Source organism: Cydia amplana, chromosome Z, assembly GCF_948474715.1.
Source record: "Cydia amplana chromosome Z, ilCydAmpl1.1, whole genome shotgun sequence".
NCBI classification, from domain to species: domain Eukaryota; kingdom Metazoa; phylum Arthropoda; class Insecta; order Lepidoptera; family Tortricidae; genus Cydia; species Cydia amplana.
Window position 1 is genome coordinate 35714583 of NC_086096.1, and position 17114 is coordinate 35731696.

At 44.3% G+C, this 17114-nt stretch overlaps 1 protein-coding gene across 1 annotated transcript in view; it reads right to left on the reverse strand.

The window, feature by feature from the left end:
- The window catches only part of LOC134660695 (protein purity of essence), a 130281-nt gene that overhangs the window by 29374 nt on the left and 83793 nt on the right, over nt 1–17114 (reverse strand). The window contains exons 74-86 of the mRNA XM_063516475.1: nt 16509–16643; nt 16156–16259; nt 15453–15597; nt 14235–14426; nt 12880–13054; nt 12218–12352; nt 11388–11487; nt 10593–10812; nt 8894–9087; nt 8060–8166; nt 6851–7011; nt 5969–6109; nt 5068–5278 (exon numbers count right to left, since the gene is read on the reverse strand). Coding sequence (XP_063372545.1) covers nt 5068–5278; nt 5969–6109; nt 6851–7011; nt 8060–8166; nt 8894–9087; nt 10593–10812; nt 11388–11487; nt 12218–12352; nt 12880–13054; nt 14235–14426; nt 15453–15597; nt 16156–16259; nt 16509–16643 — 2020 coding nt within the window. The remainder of the gene's footprint in view (nt 1–5067; nt 5279–5968; nt 6110–6850; nt 7012–8059; nt 8167–8893; nt 9088–10592; nt 10813–11387; nt 11488–12217; nt 12353–12879; nt 13055–14234; nt 14427–15452; nt 15598–16155; nt 16260–16508; nt 16644–17114) is intronic.

Consider the following 17114-nt stretch of genomic DNA (forward strand, 5'->3'; position numbering starts at 1 on the left):
TGACGTTCGGTCGTATTGAAGTCTAAACTCCTAGTACAGAGTTAATACAAACAGTCCAAAACGCCTAAGATTTTAAACTTCCCGCTATGTTTTGAGTATGTTTGCTACTAATAAACGTAAAATACTTCCACACAGGAGTGTTTTTCGGAAAGAGACTAAAAGTATCCCAAAGTAAAATAATGCTTGCAGGTTCGTGCGTGTAGAGGGGCCATAAAGCGTTCCTTTTTATTACAATTTAGTCTACTCAAACTGACTACCCGATTATTGCCTGTGAATGTGTGCGTAGACGTCATTGAGAATATCTCCGTCTTTCTCTAAGACGCAAGCGTGAAAGGGATAGATCTTGGTAGCATCGAACTTTACGACTTTTGACCTCTTCCTCGGTTATGGTAGCCTGGTACTTTTGGTAAACATTTGTCTTAATAAATCACTGGTCGTCGGTTGCATATCGCTAATAGGTACGGGGCAAATAACCTCTTCCTCAGTCATGGTATCCTGGTACTTTCTGATTAATGTTTGTCCCAGTATGTCGCCGTTATGTCGCCATTATGTCGCCATTGTGTCGCCGTTATGTCGCCAGTATGTTGCCGTTATGTCGCCATTATGTCGCCAGTATGTCGCCATTATGTCGCCATTATGTCGCCAGTATGTCGCCGTTATGTCGCCGTTATGTCGCCATTATGTCGCCGTTATGTCGCCGTTATGTCGCCGTTATGTCGCCAGTATGTCGCCGTTATGTCGCCATTGTGTCGCCGTTATGTCGCCATTGTGTCGCCGTTATGTCGCCAGTCGCCATTATGTCGCCAGTATGTCGCCGTTATGTCGCCATTGTGTCGCCGTTATGTCGCCATTATGTCGCCAGTATATCGCCAGTCGCCATTATGTCGCCAGTATGTCGCCGTTATGTCGCCATTGTGTCGCCGGTATGTCGCCATTATGTCGCCAGTATGTCGCCGTTATGTCGCCAGTATGTCGCCGTTGTGTCGCCAGTATGTCGCCGTTATGTCGCCGTTGTGTCGCCATTGTGTCGCCGGTATGTCGCCATTATGTCGCCAGTATGTCGCCGTTATGTCGCCGTTATGTCGCCGTTGTGTCGCCATTATGTCGCCGTTATGTCGCCGTTATGTCGCCAGTATGTCGCCGTTATGTCGCCATTGTGTCGCCGTTATGTCGCCGTTATGTCGCCAGTATGTCGCCGTTGTGTCGCCAGTATGTCGCCATTATGTCGCCGTTGTGTCGCCATTATGTCGCCAGTATGTCGCCAGTATGTCGCCAGTATGTCGCCAGTATGTCGCCAGTATGTCGCCGTTATGTCGCCGTTGTGTCGCCAGTATGTCGCCATTATGTCGCCAGTATGTCGCCATTATGTCGCCAGTATGTCGCCGTTATGTCGCCATTGTGTCGCCGGTATGTCGCCAGTATGTCGCCAGTATGTCGCCGTTATGTCGCCAGTATGTCGCCGTTGTGTCGCCAGTATGTCGCCATTATGTCGCCGTTGTGTCGCCATTATGTCGCCAGTATGTCGCCAGTATGTCGCCAGTATGTCGCCGTTATGTCGCCATTGTGTCGCCGGTATGTCGCCATTATGTCGCCAGTATGTCGCCGTTATGTCGCCAGTATGTCGCCGTTGTGTCGCCAGTATGTCGCCATTATGTCGCCAGTATGTCGCCATTATGTCGCCAGTATGTCGCCGTTATGTCGCCATTGTGTCGCCGGTATGTCGCCATTATGTCGCCAGTATGTCGCCGTTATGTCGCCGTTATGTCGCCAGTATGTCGCCGTTGTGTCGCCATTATGTCGCCAGTATGTCGCCAGTATGTCGCCAGTATGTCGCCAGTATGTCGCCATTATGTCGCCAGTATGTCGCCATTGTGTCGCCGTTATGTCGCCGTTATGTCGCCGTTGTGTCGCCAGTATGTCGCCGTTATGTCGCCGTTATGTCGCCAGTATGTCGCCATTATGTCGCCGTTATGTCGCCATTGTGTCGCCAGTATGTCGCCATTATGTCGCCGTTGTGTCGCCATTGTGTCGCCAGTATGTCGCCATTATGTCGCCAGTATGTCGCCATTATGTCGCCAGTATGTCGCCATTATGTCGCCAGTATGTCGCCATTATGTCGCCAGTATGTCGCCATTATGTCGCCATTATGTCGCCAGTATGTCGCCAGTCGCCAGTATGTCGCCATTATGTCGCCAGTATGTCGCCAGTATGTCGCCAGTATGTCGCCATTATGTCGCCATTATGTCGCCATTATGTCGCCAGTATGTAGCCGTTGTGTCGCCAGTATGTCGCCGTTATGTCGCCGTTATGTCGCCGTTATGTCGCCATTATGTCGCCAGTATGTCGCCAGTATGTCGCCATTATGTCGCCAGTATGTCGCCAGTAAAAGAGTATAAAAGGCAGGAGCGGACCGCCGGTATTGTTTCATTCTTCAACCATCGGCTAGCAGTGACTCTGGTTCTCGGGCGTTTAAATATTCGGTGAGCAAAGTTCCTCTACTACTGTTACTATGTTTGTTTTTGCCGGGAATTATCCTGGTGAATTTAAACGTGGAAATGGTGTCTGTGTTTGGTTTTACGGGGACAATATCGTCGTAAAGCTGATCTTAGACTTTTGTGGAGATTCTTTGTTACCGAGTACGGGATTTAAATATAGTGAAGTTTCCTATGCAGTGTTTTTCTAAGTGCCGCCACGTTATGCAGGGACAATATCGTTGCATAACAGGAACTTGGAAATTGTGTCTGTGTTTGGTTTTGCGGGGACAATATCGTCGTAAAACTGAACTTGGGCTATTGCGGGGGTTCTTTGCTACTGTGTGTTGTTATAGTGAAGTTTTCTACACTGTGTTTTCTAAGTGCCGTCACGTTATGCAGGGACAATATCGTTGCATAACAGGGGCTTGGAAGGCGTGTCTGTGTTTGGTTTTGTGGGGACAATATCTTAGATAGCGGTGTTTAAGGGAATTTCACTTCTGTGTTTAGTTAGTTTGATTTTGTGAGTAGTTTGGTTCGTAAAATTGAACCTAGTTATTTTAGTGTTTTACTATGGGGTCTTTTGCTATATAGTTTAAAACCAGATCATTGTTTGGACTGACTGTTTGTCCGACTGGACCGCTCACCCCTTGCGGTGTTAAATGTGAGCTGTCTAGGAGTCTTTTGTTCCAAGATGAGGGTTATCTTGGCACCTTCTCTTTACCAACATAGAAGGTGAAAAACGTCTCCCTCCTTAGCTCTCCAATGTCCAGCTGTTAGATGAATAATGGGGATGTCACGTGCGCATCATCCGGAGTAATCTGGGCCCATTTGAAATCTACAGTATTTGGAGGCTTCGTATATTAAATATATTTATTTATACCACTTATATACATAATAGGGCCCTGTCTTACCCATGTTGCCACCCTGCCTCTGTGCAACCCGCCATGGGGGGAGACAAGACCACGAGCTGTTAGGTTGCATTCTCGGAATCGCTCGCCGAACTCTTACAGCTTCTTAGTAGGGATACACTTGCGTATATTCCGAAGTACCAGGTCGATGGTAAGTACGAACTGTGCTTTGGTTATACTAGAGTAGGGACAAGGGTAGGTTTAGGGTAAATTCACACACTAATTATTCGGAATTTAGGGTTCGTTTTAGTCTTGGTCTGTAAAACTGATGTATTTTTCTTCTTAAGGGACTTCAACTACGGTCTCGCTATACTAAAATTGTGCGTAAATAGGTATAGGGTTTGAATTGCTTAGATCTTCCAATATTTAAATTATTTGGGGAAAATAACTAACGTAAAATCTTATCTCTATTTTTATTTATGAAGTTCTGGTTTTCTGGTGTAAAGACGAGGTACTGAGAATTACAATTATGTTTCTAAGGTATTTACACAATAAAATCATAAATATCAAGTTGGGATTAGGAACACAGTCTATTCGGAGATAGAAAATCGACGACTAGCTGTTTTAGGGAACCTTTGGCAGGCAAGAGTAATCCAAAGGATGATTTGAGTGAAATAATGCTCATCTTGATATTTCAGTCTCATAAAATATAGTATATTTTTAACAAATAAACTTAGTACTTCGTTCATACTTCTAAAAAACTAGAAATACAGTTTATATTTTAATTCTGGGGAATGGAAATGGGATTCGCATCCCTAGCTTTTGAAATAAAAAAGAATAGTAATTTTGATGACTGATGGATACTTTGACACTTCTCTTCATAGTCATCTAGGCACGCATAGGTTCCGAAGTGTTGGTCATAGCCCGTCTGGCTAAAGAGGTAGGGTAGGAGTTCCAATTGACCTTGCTGATTGGACTAGGAGCCCCCAGTCCTGCATCGAGCGTATGGGTAGCATATTTCGAATAGAAGCTGGTAGATAATAATATTAAATGCTAGGGTGTAAATGGGCTTACCCCAGGAGTGCTACTCATATGTTATCCCGGAGGCTTAATAGATTGTAGCAGGCTTTTACCAACCCCATTTTTAAATTCATTTTACCAAATATATTTCTTTTATATTAGTATTATCATATATGCTGCATTTACCTAAATAATATTATTTGAAGTAAAATATAACTCCATTTACATTACAATAATAAATTCTGGTAACTTTCAGTACTATTTTTGTAATTTAATAAATTATTCTAGTAAGTTATTTAACCTAAAGTCCAGGTAATTGTAAGTAAAATCAGAGTCCAAAATTTAGCTGATACTCATTAAAGAACTTAGGGTACCGCGGTTCACTTCGAGGGGTCCTAACGCTAGACTAGACGATCACGACTAAATCACATGGCCAAATTTCAGGGGTAAATCTAAAGGGGGTGTTTATATTATGGTAAGTAAGTAAGTAGGTAGTGGGAGGTTACACTATTAACATGTTAACAGCTGTTGGATCTCCGAATAGTAATAAATAAATAAATAAATATAATTTCCCATAACTTCAGTAGCATCATTTCGTAATGCAGAGGGCCTACCGCGATCCACGTTCGACGTGTTACCTCCCTGTCACACTTACGTACGAATTTACAAGTGCGACAGAGAGACAACACGTGGAACGTGGTTCGCGGTAGGCGCTCTGATCTTACAGTTGGGTGAGGATGTGTTGATGCCAGGTATGCCGGCCAGAGCCTCCGGCTTAAGGATGACACTGGCGGCGGACGGCAGCCCCGCGACCTCGGTGAGCTGCGGGCAGCACCACACCCACAGGCGGACCACGCAGCGGAGGCGGACCTCCCAGCACTCCACGCCGTCTTGGACCTTCACCAGGGAGCCTAGGAGCAGGACCAGCGGACGGACCTGAAGTTGTGAAATAAATTAAAATTTTATCAAAAAGCGTGTCCTAAAGAAGAATAGGGTTTTAATGGCAGCCAAAATTGAAAAAAAAAACAACGGGTTGCACTCAGGGAGTGCCGGCAGAAGTGAAAACTCAAACACTATTGCAAAATGTCTGCAGCACTATGTATAATTGAGGTTAACGCCATCTAGGGTTATTTAGTCGCATTACTTGAAACCCCTAAGCACATCACCGTTAGTACTCGAGTTATATTAATATATTAATACTCGAGTTAGAGGGAAACTCACTAGATGGCATTTAAATCAATAAAGAAAAACTCAATGACATTGAAGTAACAGTTTTTCGATCAGGTCACGTGTCCGTCTTACGTCTTAAAGTCACGTGACACCTGTTACGAGTTTAACATTTTTTCCCCATCACAAAAAGTGCACAGCGCCGCTAAAGAAGTTTTCACTTCATAAAAGCTACATCCCATATAGCACTTTCGGCAAACCAGACAGAGTGCTAAAGATTCGTCCACCCCACTGCGAAAGCGCCCGGGGATTAGGGAAAAAGTGCGCTGAATAATTCGCGATCCCCAGATGATGATATATATGATACACACAAAAGTTCGAAATACATATACCAAGAGTATGTTAATTTTGTTGTGCTTCTGACAATCAGCATTCATAGTACGTCATAGTAAGACTTACAGAGTTGTTGAGATCTTGCGAGGCGGCATGCCCCATGAGCGACAGCGTTATCCGCTGCGAGAGCAGACTGCAGAGCGACTCTGTCGCCGGCAGGTTGTCGCGGGTCACCAGGCAGATCAGCGAGCGCACTTCTTCTTGGCACTATAACAATACAAGGTTAGGATTGCTGACAAACGAAGGATAATTATAAATTTTGACACTATGTTAAATAAATGATATGAGTAGGAAAGCTAATCAGTTACATCTAAACTATGATCTTGTATACCAGATACTAATATGATAAATTAGTTCGCCAATTTACTTTGTAATAATCTTCCTTTCACATTGAGCTGAAATGCTCGGCTTAATAAATTGGGGTTAATCGAGCTATCATTTCAGTATCTATCTGGCATATAAAAATAAAGTATAAATAATGTTGAACAGTAAAATCTTAGATAATTTATTTCATAAAAAGCAATTGGGTACATAATAAGTTTGCATTATTATATGTAAGTGTAAGGCCTGAGTGGACGCTCGAGTTGGGCGTGCAGCGGGGTGGGGCGCGCGGCGTGCATGTTAAACAAATGCAAGCGTATAGGAGCGGCCTTAGTGCACGCTGCTCAAATTACTTGTGAGCCCGACGCCACGCTGCACGCCCCGCCGAACGCTCCGCTCCGAGCGTCCACTCAGGCCTAACACTAAGAAATCCGCAACGCAGGCTTCGTCCGGCGGCTACAAATGCAAATCAGCAACATTCCTCGTCCCAAACATAACGATGATGATATCCGCAACAGGCTTACAACAACAACGCAACGGCAACGGATAATCCATTGTGTTGCGGCGAAGTAGGGTTATTCACAGTCGTGACAGTTCGTAGCAACCGCGGCAGCTGTAGCAGTGTACCTGAGGGGTCCCCCGGTGCAGGTTGTGCTGCACCAGCTCCTGCACGAGCCCGAAGCGGCAGAGGCGCACGCGGTGCTCGGGCTGCGAGGCGAGCGCGCGCAGCAGCGTCAGGCAGTGCTCGGCGCAGGCCAGCGAGCAGCCGTAGCAGCCGCCGCCCGATTCTGTCAAAACAAATGCATTTAGCATCTGTTGTGAAACAAGTCTAAGTGTAAGGCCTGAGTGGACGCTTGAGTTGGGCGTGCAGCGGGACGGGGCGTGCGGCGTGCATGTTAAACAAATGCAAACGCATAGGAGCGGCCTTAGTGCACGCTGCTCAAATCACTTGTGAGCCCGACGCCACGCTGCACGCCCCGCCGAACGCTCCGCTTCGAGCATCCACTCAGGCCTTACACTAAAGCAAGTAAATACTACATCGCAGCTGATTGCAGAAACAATGACAAAATTGCTGACCACACTTTGTTTATGGTCCCTGATAACTTTTATGGGTATGATAGAATGGAGTAGGTAAGTATATATAATATAGGTATACTTAGCAGCGATTTGGCGTGCCTACGAAGCTGCTGTTTTATTGTTATTTTATGTCGATACTCAATTACATATTTAATCTATAGTTAATTATTATTAAAGGTGAATTTTACTGTACTTATATAATAGTGTAATTATTTTTACATACTTATACATATATTGCTAGGAGACCTGCTTTGATCCGCGTCATCTGCGAAGTAATTCAAACATGTAGCCGTAGGTATATGAAGTCCCCAACCCGCTTTGGGACAATGCGAGGACTAAGTATAGGTTTATCTCAATCATGAGGAGTGGAACGTTAAGTTATGATTACTGAGTGCCAGTTGCACCATCCGCACTTGACAGACTGATCAACGTCATCTGGCGCGCCGCGGCGGTTTACTATGAAACTTTCCATACAATAAAAGTTAGCGGTGACAGGCGGTTTAGTGCAACCCAGAGTGTTTTTAACAGAACATAATAATAGGTGACGATACTCAGTACGGACGGTGCCAACCCTAGCGGTAGCCACGCACATGCCACGCCTTTCGAAAGAGTTCTGTCCAATCGGCAACGTTTAGTCACGTTCTGTCTAAACAGGGTTTTTTTATACAGAGAACCTTCTGTACGTAGTATAACTAGTAACTAAGTAGTTATACTATTATTTATTCTGGTTAATTAATTTAACTAGATGAACTAACTTACCTTTGGTAAGTTCTCCATCATAGTTTTGCACCAAACCAGCGTATACTGGTAGCGTGTCTCCCTTCAGTTGTTCACTCTGAGATCTATCGTAGGCGACTAGTTCTTTCCTGTAATAACACCGAAGGTGTCACATAATAGTTCTTGTGGCCTTCTTGGCAAAAATAGGAATTTTTCAGGACATCAAGATCAAATTGATATTTAAATTAAGAGGGAAGAATAGATGAGATCTTATCTCATCTTTGATGGGATTTCCATATCGGGAGAAAACGGTTTCCACTAACTAAATAAACGGTACGACTAATAACAAACCACTTTGATTTTGGCGATCTTTTCAGCATAATATATTCTAGGTTTATAGGTTTCGCTATCCAATAAAAAAATATTGTAAAAAATTTGAAATAAGGAAATCCTATAAACCTAGTACTAAAAAATCATGGAGAATGGAAAATATTTAGAAGTGGTAAAACATTTTCTCTTTTTGTATGGACGAGTACGTAGTATACCTACGTAATGGATAAGCTAGGAACGAAATATATATTTACAATTATCACAATCAAGCAGCAGAAGTAACGAAACGATCAAGAGGTGATTATTAACATCACCACTGCTAATTAGCTATGTACTTATGCTGCTGACTGTACACTGTTAAAATAAGAACCATAATGAATATTCATACTATTTATAGAGGCAAACCTACAACATGAGGATGTAGTGCTAAAGGACATGAGTGAGTGCAAGTTATCCGAAGACGATGTCCTGGACAGGGCGAAGTGGCGAAGGTTAAGCAGGAAAGCTAGTAAGAAAGAGAGAGAGAGAATGAATATTTCTACTAACCTGCAAGCCAGCACCTTCTGTATGATCTTGGACAAGTCCTCGAAGTGCCCCTTGCTGTCGACGCAGTACTTGTGCGCGAGGGTCTGGATCACCCGGTTGATCTGCGCGCCGCCGAAGGAGGTGGTCGAGGCGTTGCTGTTCTCGTCGCCAGGGCGCCCTTCCAAACGGTGCTCGCTTATCTTGTGCACGAGGGACTGGGGAAACATTAACACATTCACTGCCAGCAACACGTACAGTCAGCATCAAATACTTTGTGGCAGTTAAAGTGGCCAAATAGTTCGGTACACCATACTAAATATATGGTGTACCGAACTATTTGGCTACTTTGGTTGCTATAAAGTATTTGACGCACAGTCAGCAGCAATAGTTGCTAAGCGGGCGAGGTGTCCAAAATTATATTGACGCGACTTTATTGTTAAGAGAATAAGAGCGTATCGAGGTAAATTTGAACACCTCGCCCGCTTAGCAACTGTTGCTGCTGACTGTATGTGTGTTCATTTTGTACTGGAAACGGGACCGAAACCGAAAGTGATAATTATTTAATGTCTTGCAAAGGTGTTCTTTGATTTCTTTTTAAGTGTTATTTAACTAAGCTTGGTATTCCACCTGTCCAATTTCTTTGTCCAATGTGTATTTTGTCTCACATTTTAATGAGAGACTGAGACGCAATGACATGCGGAATACCATCCTTGGACAGGTGAAATACCATCCTTACGGACATGGCCCCAAAATGTAGGAGGAAAATTTAGCAAGCTTATTTATAAAACCATTTTTATTGGTGGACAAACCAGTTTAATAGTTTCGTGTGTAATTAAACTTATTAAATACTTTTATTGACAAAATTATATTGGTGTAAATTGAAAAACTTAAGTGCCGTCAGTATCGTCAATAGTGACGTCACTTACCTCCAGCACGGGTTTGTTGGCGACCAGCTGGCGGTACACGCGGTCGGCCTTATCCAACAGCGCGCCAATGGTCTGCACCTCTTCTTGCGTTCGTCGTTCTCAGCAGGGGCGAGTAGTTAGTATGTAGTCGTTGTATTGTCAACTAGTGACGTCACTTACCTCTAGCACGGGTTTGTTGGCGACCAGCTGGCGGTACACGCGGTCGGCCTTATCCAACAGCGCGCCATTGGTCTGCACAATCTTCTTGCGTTCGTCGTTCTCAGCAGGGGCGAGTAGTTAGTATGTAGTCGTCGTATTGTCAAGTGACGTCACTTACCTCCAGCACGGGTTTGTTGGCGACCAGCTGGCGGTACACGCGGTCGGCCTTATCCAACAGCGCGCCAATGGTCTGCACCTCTTCTTGCGTTCGTCGTTCTCACCAGGGGCGAGTAGTTAGTATGTAGTCGTTGTATTGTCAACTAGTGACGTCACTTACCTCTAGCACGGGTTTGTTGGCGACCAGCTGGCGGTACACGCGGTCGGCCTTATCCAACAGCGCGCCAATGGTCTGCACCTCTTCTTGCGTTCGTCGTTCTCACCAGGGGCGAGTAGTTAGTATGTAGTCGTTGTATTGTCAACTAGTGACGTCACTTACCTCTAGCACGGGTTTGTTGGCGACCAGCTGGCGGTACACGCGGTCGGCCTTATCCAACAGCGCGCCAATGGTCTGCACCATCTTCTTGCGTTCGTCGTTCTCACCAGAGGCGAGTAGTTAGTATGTAGTCGTTGTATTGTCAACTAGTGACGTCACTTACCTCTAGCACGGGCTTGTTGGCGACCAGCTGGCGGTACACGCGGTCGGCCTTATCCAACAGCGCGCCAATGGTCTGCACCATCTTCTTGCGCTCCTCGTCGTTCTCGATGTTGTCGACGGCGCAGCACGGGCGCGCGGTGAGCGTGTAGTCGAATTTGGCGTATTTGCAGAAACCGCAGGCGTGGCAGAGGAACGGGTCCTTCTCGTCGTAGTTTATAGCGCTTTATGAACAAAAACACGTATATGTTAGTCATAATGCTCATATAAATCTATATTTCAAGATTACTCAACTCTCAACAGCAGCAACAGCGATAATTGTGTAGGCAGAATAGTTGCCTCTGCCACCCATCCTCACGCGATATATGGATTAGGGACGCAATTTCACAGAACATTAAAAATCCCTCGAGTTAATTTCTTAAATTTTGAATTCGGGGTGTTAAGAGAGTCTGCCATCTACCAACCTAAGCACCAACTTGGCTTTGAGGCTACAAATCAATAAACTATATATTTTAATATAGTTTTTTCGGGACTCCCGCACTGCTCTCTACCTTCAACCTTGTTGCCGGTCCCATATTGGGACACCCTCCTCTAAATGAGGAGGGATTTAAATCTTCTCGAGGCAGTGGTGTAGGGTTGGAGCCGGTGTAGCTTTATTTGACGTTCATAAGCGCATTGTAATATGCCTAGTTGAATAATAAACTGTCTTTATCTTATCTTATCTTTAACCCTATAGGAGGCAATTTATCAGCGCGATTATGTTGCTTTATTTATTGGCATATTAGGTATTGGGACTTACCGACACTTGTGGCACTGGAACACGTTCTCGCCACAGTTGGCGCACACGCCGGGGTTGGCCGGCACGGATTGCGAGCAACGAGGACATTGCAGCGATTCGCCTATCAACAACAATTACAAATATTATTTATAAAGCTCTTAGATGTGATGAATCAAGGGTGAACAGGCACCTCGGCAGGCTCGCTCCATCGTAGGCCACGTCTTCGCCTCGGCTAGTCTGTGGCCATGAGTAAGCCCATTGATAATTAAAAAAAAAAACAGTTGATTTCTAGTGTTGACAGGCGCGTTCATATCTGACGAGATATCTCGAATATTCGCGAATCACCCGCGCATAGCACGTGCGCTGCCCTTGCACATAGTATTTCGTAAGGCAGTTAGAAGGTATTGGCTAAAAGGCATATTCGCAGCGCTGATCTGAATGCACCTTTCGAGTAAAAAGCACCTGTGTTCTAAACTTATTAGGAAAAATGCAAAAAATGTTATATTTGTCACAGTTTCGATTATTTTATTTTATTTATTGAATTTAATATTTTATTTTATTTACTTATATGATTCCCTGCAGTTTTTTTTCTACAACTTGACAGACTGTCGCCACGGCTTCATATTTTCATAACAATGATCAATTGATATGATAGAATTAGACCAAGAAAAGTCTGCAGAGATTTTGACAGCACACGCAGTTATTTTAAACGTCAAACTTCTATGAAATGATGACGTATATGGCACTACGTGTGCTGTTAAAAACTCGGGAGACTTTTCTATGTCCTAATCTACGTGATTTTCAATAGGAGGAATATAGAAATGTGACCAACAGAACAAATACTACTTTACCTGTGGCCTGCTGGTTCTCATAGAAGTCGGCGTACTCCATCATGAGGTTGCACGCGACGATCGGCAGCGGGAAGTCGACGCGGACCTCAGATTGACCCGACTGGAGTTGGACACGCTTCGCCTTGTGCCACATGCCTGGACAAAACAAATTTTATGAGTGTATTCATTACATATCACTTCATGTCAGCCGTTTAAGAGTCCCCGGAAAGCTCTGTTCTACATAGTTACGCTCTCATGTTAACACGATTAGCTAGATTGCTCTGAATGCATTTTAATGTAGTTTTAAAATGAGAACGAAACTCCGTTTGTATGGGAAGGTGAAATCTGGCCGAGCTTACTGGGGACTCTTGAGTTATCTAAGCAAATCCTATCCAAAATCCAGTCCGAACCGTGTCTACGCAGTTATTGGCGCAATACCTCCATGATAGAGCAAGTGGCACTTATTGATTCCGAAGAGATAAGACGCTTTAAGTTGTCATCGCGTCAGGCGTCGGTCGCAAACGCTAACCAGCTAAGAATAAATTTTCATAGCTGCTCACAGCGGAAGCCTGTATAATGATAATTATGGAAATTTGTAACACGTTTTAAGCTTCGCGAGCCCATGCAGTTGCATTTTGCACTTTCTCCGTATTAAATGAAGGTTCACTATTGACGGCACTCACCAGGCTTGTTCTTGAGCTCCTGCACCGCCTGCACGGTGCGGTTGTTGTAGTAGAAGTTGATGCTGCGCACCATCTTGCTGCGCTTGATGTCGCCGATGCGCAGGCTGATGCGGCTGATCATGTGGCTGTTCACCAGCTTCACTATCTGGGTGGTCGTTGTGAATTTTGAATCGATCTGTGGAAAAACAACGGGTTTTATTTTAACCCCTTGACCGCAAACACAGACAAGACATCCTCCAGATTGAGCATAGTAGTGCTACCCCCTCTGCCACAAATATACGGTAATTTTACTCCATTTTTGAGTCAAAGTGTCTTTGTGTGACGTCCGTGTCTTTGAACGGACCAATCACGGCACGGGACTCGCTCACCTCGTCCCCGTCACCCCAGTATATTTGGCAGCATCGGTTTCATGAAATAATTGCTCTAAACTCCGTCTAGAGGATTCCTAGTCTATGACCGCAAAAGACATCAACTGACGCGCGCGGCCATTATCTACATTCGTGCATACCGACGAAATTCACGATGTCGCGCCGCGCACGGTACGCGGGGCGTTCAAACGGATAATCCGCTATTCAATAGGGTATTTTCCTACTAGCCAAATCAGCTTCTTTTTTAGAACTGTTAAAACGATTTGCTACACAGTGACGTCACGGTCAACTCACCTACCTCACCTTTTATATTTCTATCCGATTTATTGAATAGGCTTGTGTTTAAAAATAACTGCTATCTATGTTTTTCTAGTAATTATCTGATGCTTTATTTCATGTATGATGTGAAATAATTTATTTTATATATTACAGTCAAATACCCTATTCGTAAGCTCTGCTTGCCGCGGCGCATATAGTGTCATCTCCATACAATGTATAACCTAAAAATACCAAACGTCGCAAAATTGTATTGAATTGACAGGTATCATCGATCGTACCCTTCCAGCTTGAAAAATATTATAGTGGTTGGTGAGTCATTGAAGACCATGCGGCGCGAATAAGAGTTCATGTATAAAAGTTTCCGCTGTAGCTATCACACGGCATTGCGTCAAACCCGGCGAGAACAAGGTGTCAGTGTGTTCAGCATTGAGCTACAGCTAGCAATGTGCTAAAGAGATTTTTCAAAAATTTGAAGGTTCTCATGAAATGTTCTCGGTATATTTTTGTGCACGATTATTGCCAAACCTTCTTACAGTTTCGATTTCTATGACACGTTTAATAGACGCCAATGAGTGACGTAAATGTTAAATTAAACGGTCGACGGCAGTTAAAAACATTTGAGTAATAATAATAATCCTTAATCTGAACGGGAACTTTCTAATGAATATTGACAAAACCATTAAGGAGTTCAGTAGTTTAGGTACTCACCTTGATAGTGGGCAGCTTGATGGTCGCCATGGGCACCTCGGGGTTGTTGCAGACCAGGCACGGCTCCGACTCCAGGTAGTAGCCGTCCAGCTCCACGTAGGCCCCGAGGGCGGCGTACAGGGACGCGTTGCCGTGCATGGATAGCAGCTGGTTCTGGCTGCGAAGCAGCTCTACCGCGCTGCCCACGTATTTCTGGAACAATACAATTTATTAACTTTCTAGGGTTCCGTACCTCAAAAGGAAACTACCGAAACTACTGGGTCTACAATTTTGAAAAAATACCTAAAAGCAGTTCTTTACCTATAGGTAACAGGAAAACCTATTTGAAATGTGGTTCAAGCGTGAGTCGGACTTAATTACGTTGTTTTTGAACCGTCTCCTACTAGTTTTTTGAAGACATTTCATTCACGTTCCACATAAAAAAAATACATTGTTAAAAATTGAGTAATGTACGGAACCTTTGGAACGCGAGTCCGACTCGCACTTGACCGGTTTTTTACATACACGTCGATGGCAAACAAGCATACAATTCGACTGATAGTAAACGTTCATCGTAGCGTATACAATTTTAACACAAATCCTGACCAAGAATAGATCACGCGCTATGTTGCGGAATTTTACTGGAACTAATTTTTTCATACTACATATACTGAACTGTCACCCTATACATGAGAATAACAACGCCCTCTTGACAATGATCATATATTTCTGGTCAGGCCTTACACGTCGAGAACCAGTACTCTTTGAAGAACCCGACACTGTACTGAAGACGAAAGTTCGCAGAAGGAATGTCTAAAAAGTGCACGACTATTTAATTAGAGTACGATGCTGAACGCTTTGTTTTACTATCAGCTATATCGAGTCCGGTAATTAGATTACTTATAGTCATAATCAAAACCTGACAACATGTAGACCTTATGTTAAAGAGATAAAGTCTACCGACGGTCAGTTGGGTATGTTGCTGTCACAGACAAGACATCCTCCAGACTGAACATAGTAGCGCTACCCCCTCTGCCACAAATATACGGTAGTTTTACTCCATTTTCGAGTCAAAGTGTCTTTGTGCGACGACCGTGTCTTTGAACGAACCAATCACGGCACGGGACTCGCTCACCTCGTCTTCCGCACCCCAGTATTTTTAGCAGCATTGGTTTCATGAAATAATTGCTCTAACTCCGTCTAGAGGATTCCTAGTCTATGGTTGCTGTTAATACTAACCTCGGTGTCGATGTCCGTGGTCTTGAGCGTGAAGTAGCCCAAGAGGTCAACGAACTGTGCCGCCTTGCGCCCATATTGGGGCAGTGTGGGCCAAATGCCCCACAGAAGAGACACCAGGGACGCCTGCTCGGCTGGCGGCGAGTTGCTGTAGAATAATGCAAACGTTAAAGTGCTGATAGTTTGAAAAGTATACAGTTATAAATAAACGATAAATATGAGTATTTTACAACGAAGTTTCTTTTCTACAACGAAGACCTCAGCTCTCCTACTTCGAGTTACCACGAATAGCGCTCAAAAGGAAGCCGAGCGCTAACATGTATGTGTCGTTTATATGTAAGCGCTTCCACTCTCTAGTCCAGGGGTTTTCAAATTTTAAGGGGGGCGCGGGGCCTCGGGTAATTTGAACACGATTACCTAATAGTTCTCCGTCTCCTTGCATCCAAGCGAAAAGGGGGGCGTGGGAACTTCATTTTAGGCAGCAGAGAGGCGTGCCTAAAAAAAGTTTGGGAACCCCTGCTAGTCGGTACAGATACAGACTTAGGGTCGGTTGCACCAAACTGTTCGTATCGTTAAAAAGTTCGCTGATTTTTTTATGTATGGAACGATTCGGCAAAGCGCCCGGGGCGCGCCGGCTGACGATCAGTCGGTCAAATGTGGTTGGTGCAACTGGCCCTTATACATTTGTTTGTACTTATACACTGACTTGTAGATGGCTAGTAGCAGAGCGTGCGCCTGCCAACGTACGGCCGTTGAGTTCGTCTCCAGCAGGAAGGCCTTCACGAACATCTTCAGTTCCTCTTGAGACACCTGTGCGAACAAAGTCAACTTATTATGCAGGTCAATAGGTCAGGGACGACCAAGCAAGTAAAGGATATGTTATGAACAGCCGAATATGTTAGTACAGATGTAGTGCATAGTTGTTTTCCATGACGTTAGATACGTTTTCAAAATATCTGAAAACGTATCTAACGTCATGACGATAGAGGTGTGTTCAGATATTTGTGAGCACCTTGGCCGCTCCGATATATCTGATGACTGAACAGCGGAATATGTTACCTGTTTGAGTATCTGCTGCACTAGTACCGGCACCCGATGCTCCTGGAACTTGGAGCCGTCCGAAACGAACGCGTCGCTGTCCGCGCTGCGCTCGCGCTCCTGCCATTCGGAGGTCGACGCCGATGCTGATGGGGTCTGAAAATATGGAACAGTGTCAATATGTGTAGTCTAAACTTTTATATGGCAGTTTGTAACATATACACATAACGCGTACAGATGTAGTGCATAATTGTTTCCCTTCGTATAATTGTATTTTCTCGGAAACGTTCGTATTTGTCATGCTACTACAATCAACCTCAATACTTTTTGTACCGAGACTGACTGAATGAAAATAATTATGCACTACATCTGTAATGTAGTAAAACACTAAAATAGCATCTGCCACATTAAATGCTGTTGATGTCAAGTAAATACGGCGCCGATACGTTTTGTGGTAACGAGAATGTCAAGCTATTTAAAACTTATCTAGTCATAAACCATGTGTATAATAAGTTATTAGCAATACAACAAGGCACCTTAAACTCGGATCTAAAGAAAGACACAACGCACACAAATAAAAGTCGGTTTTTTCGTCGTGTTGCCTCCCTGTGTGTGGGCCAGTCGCCG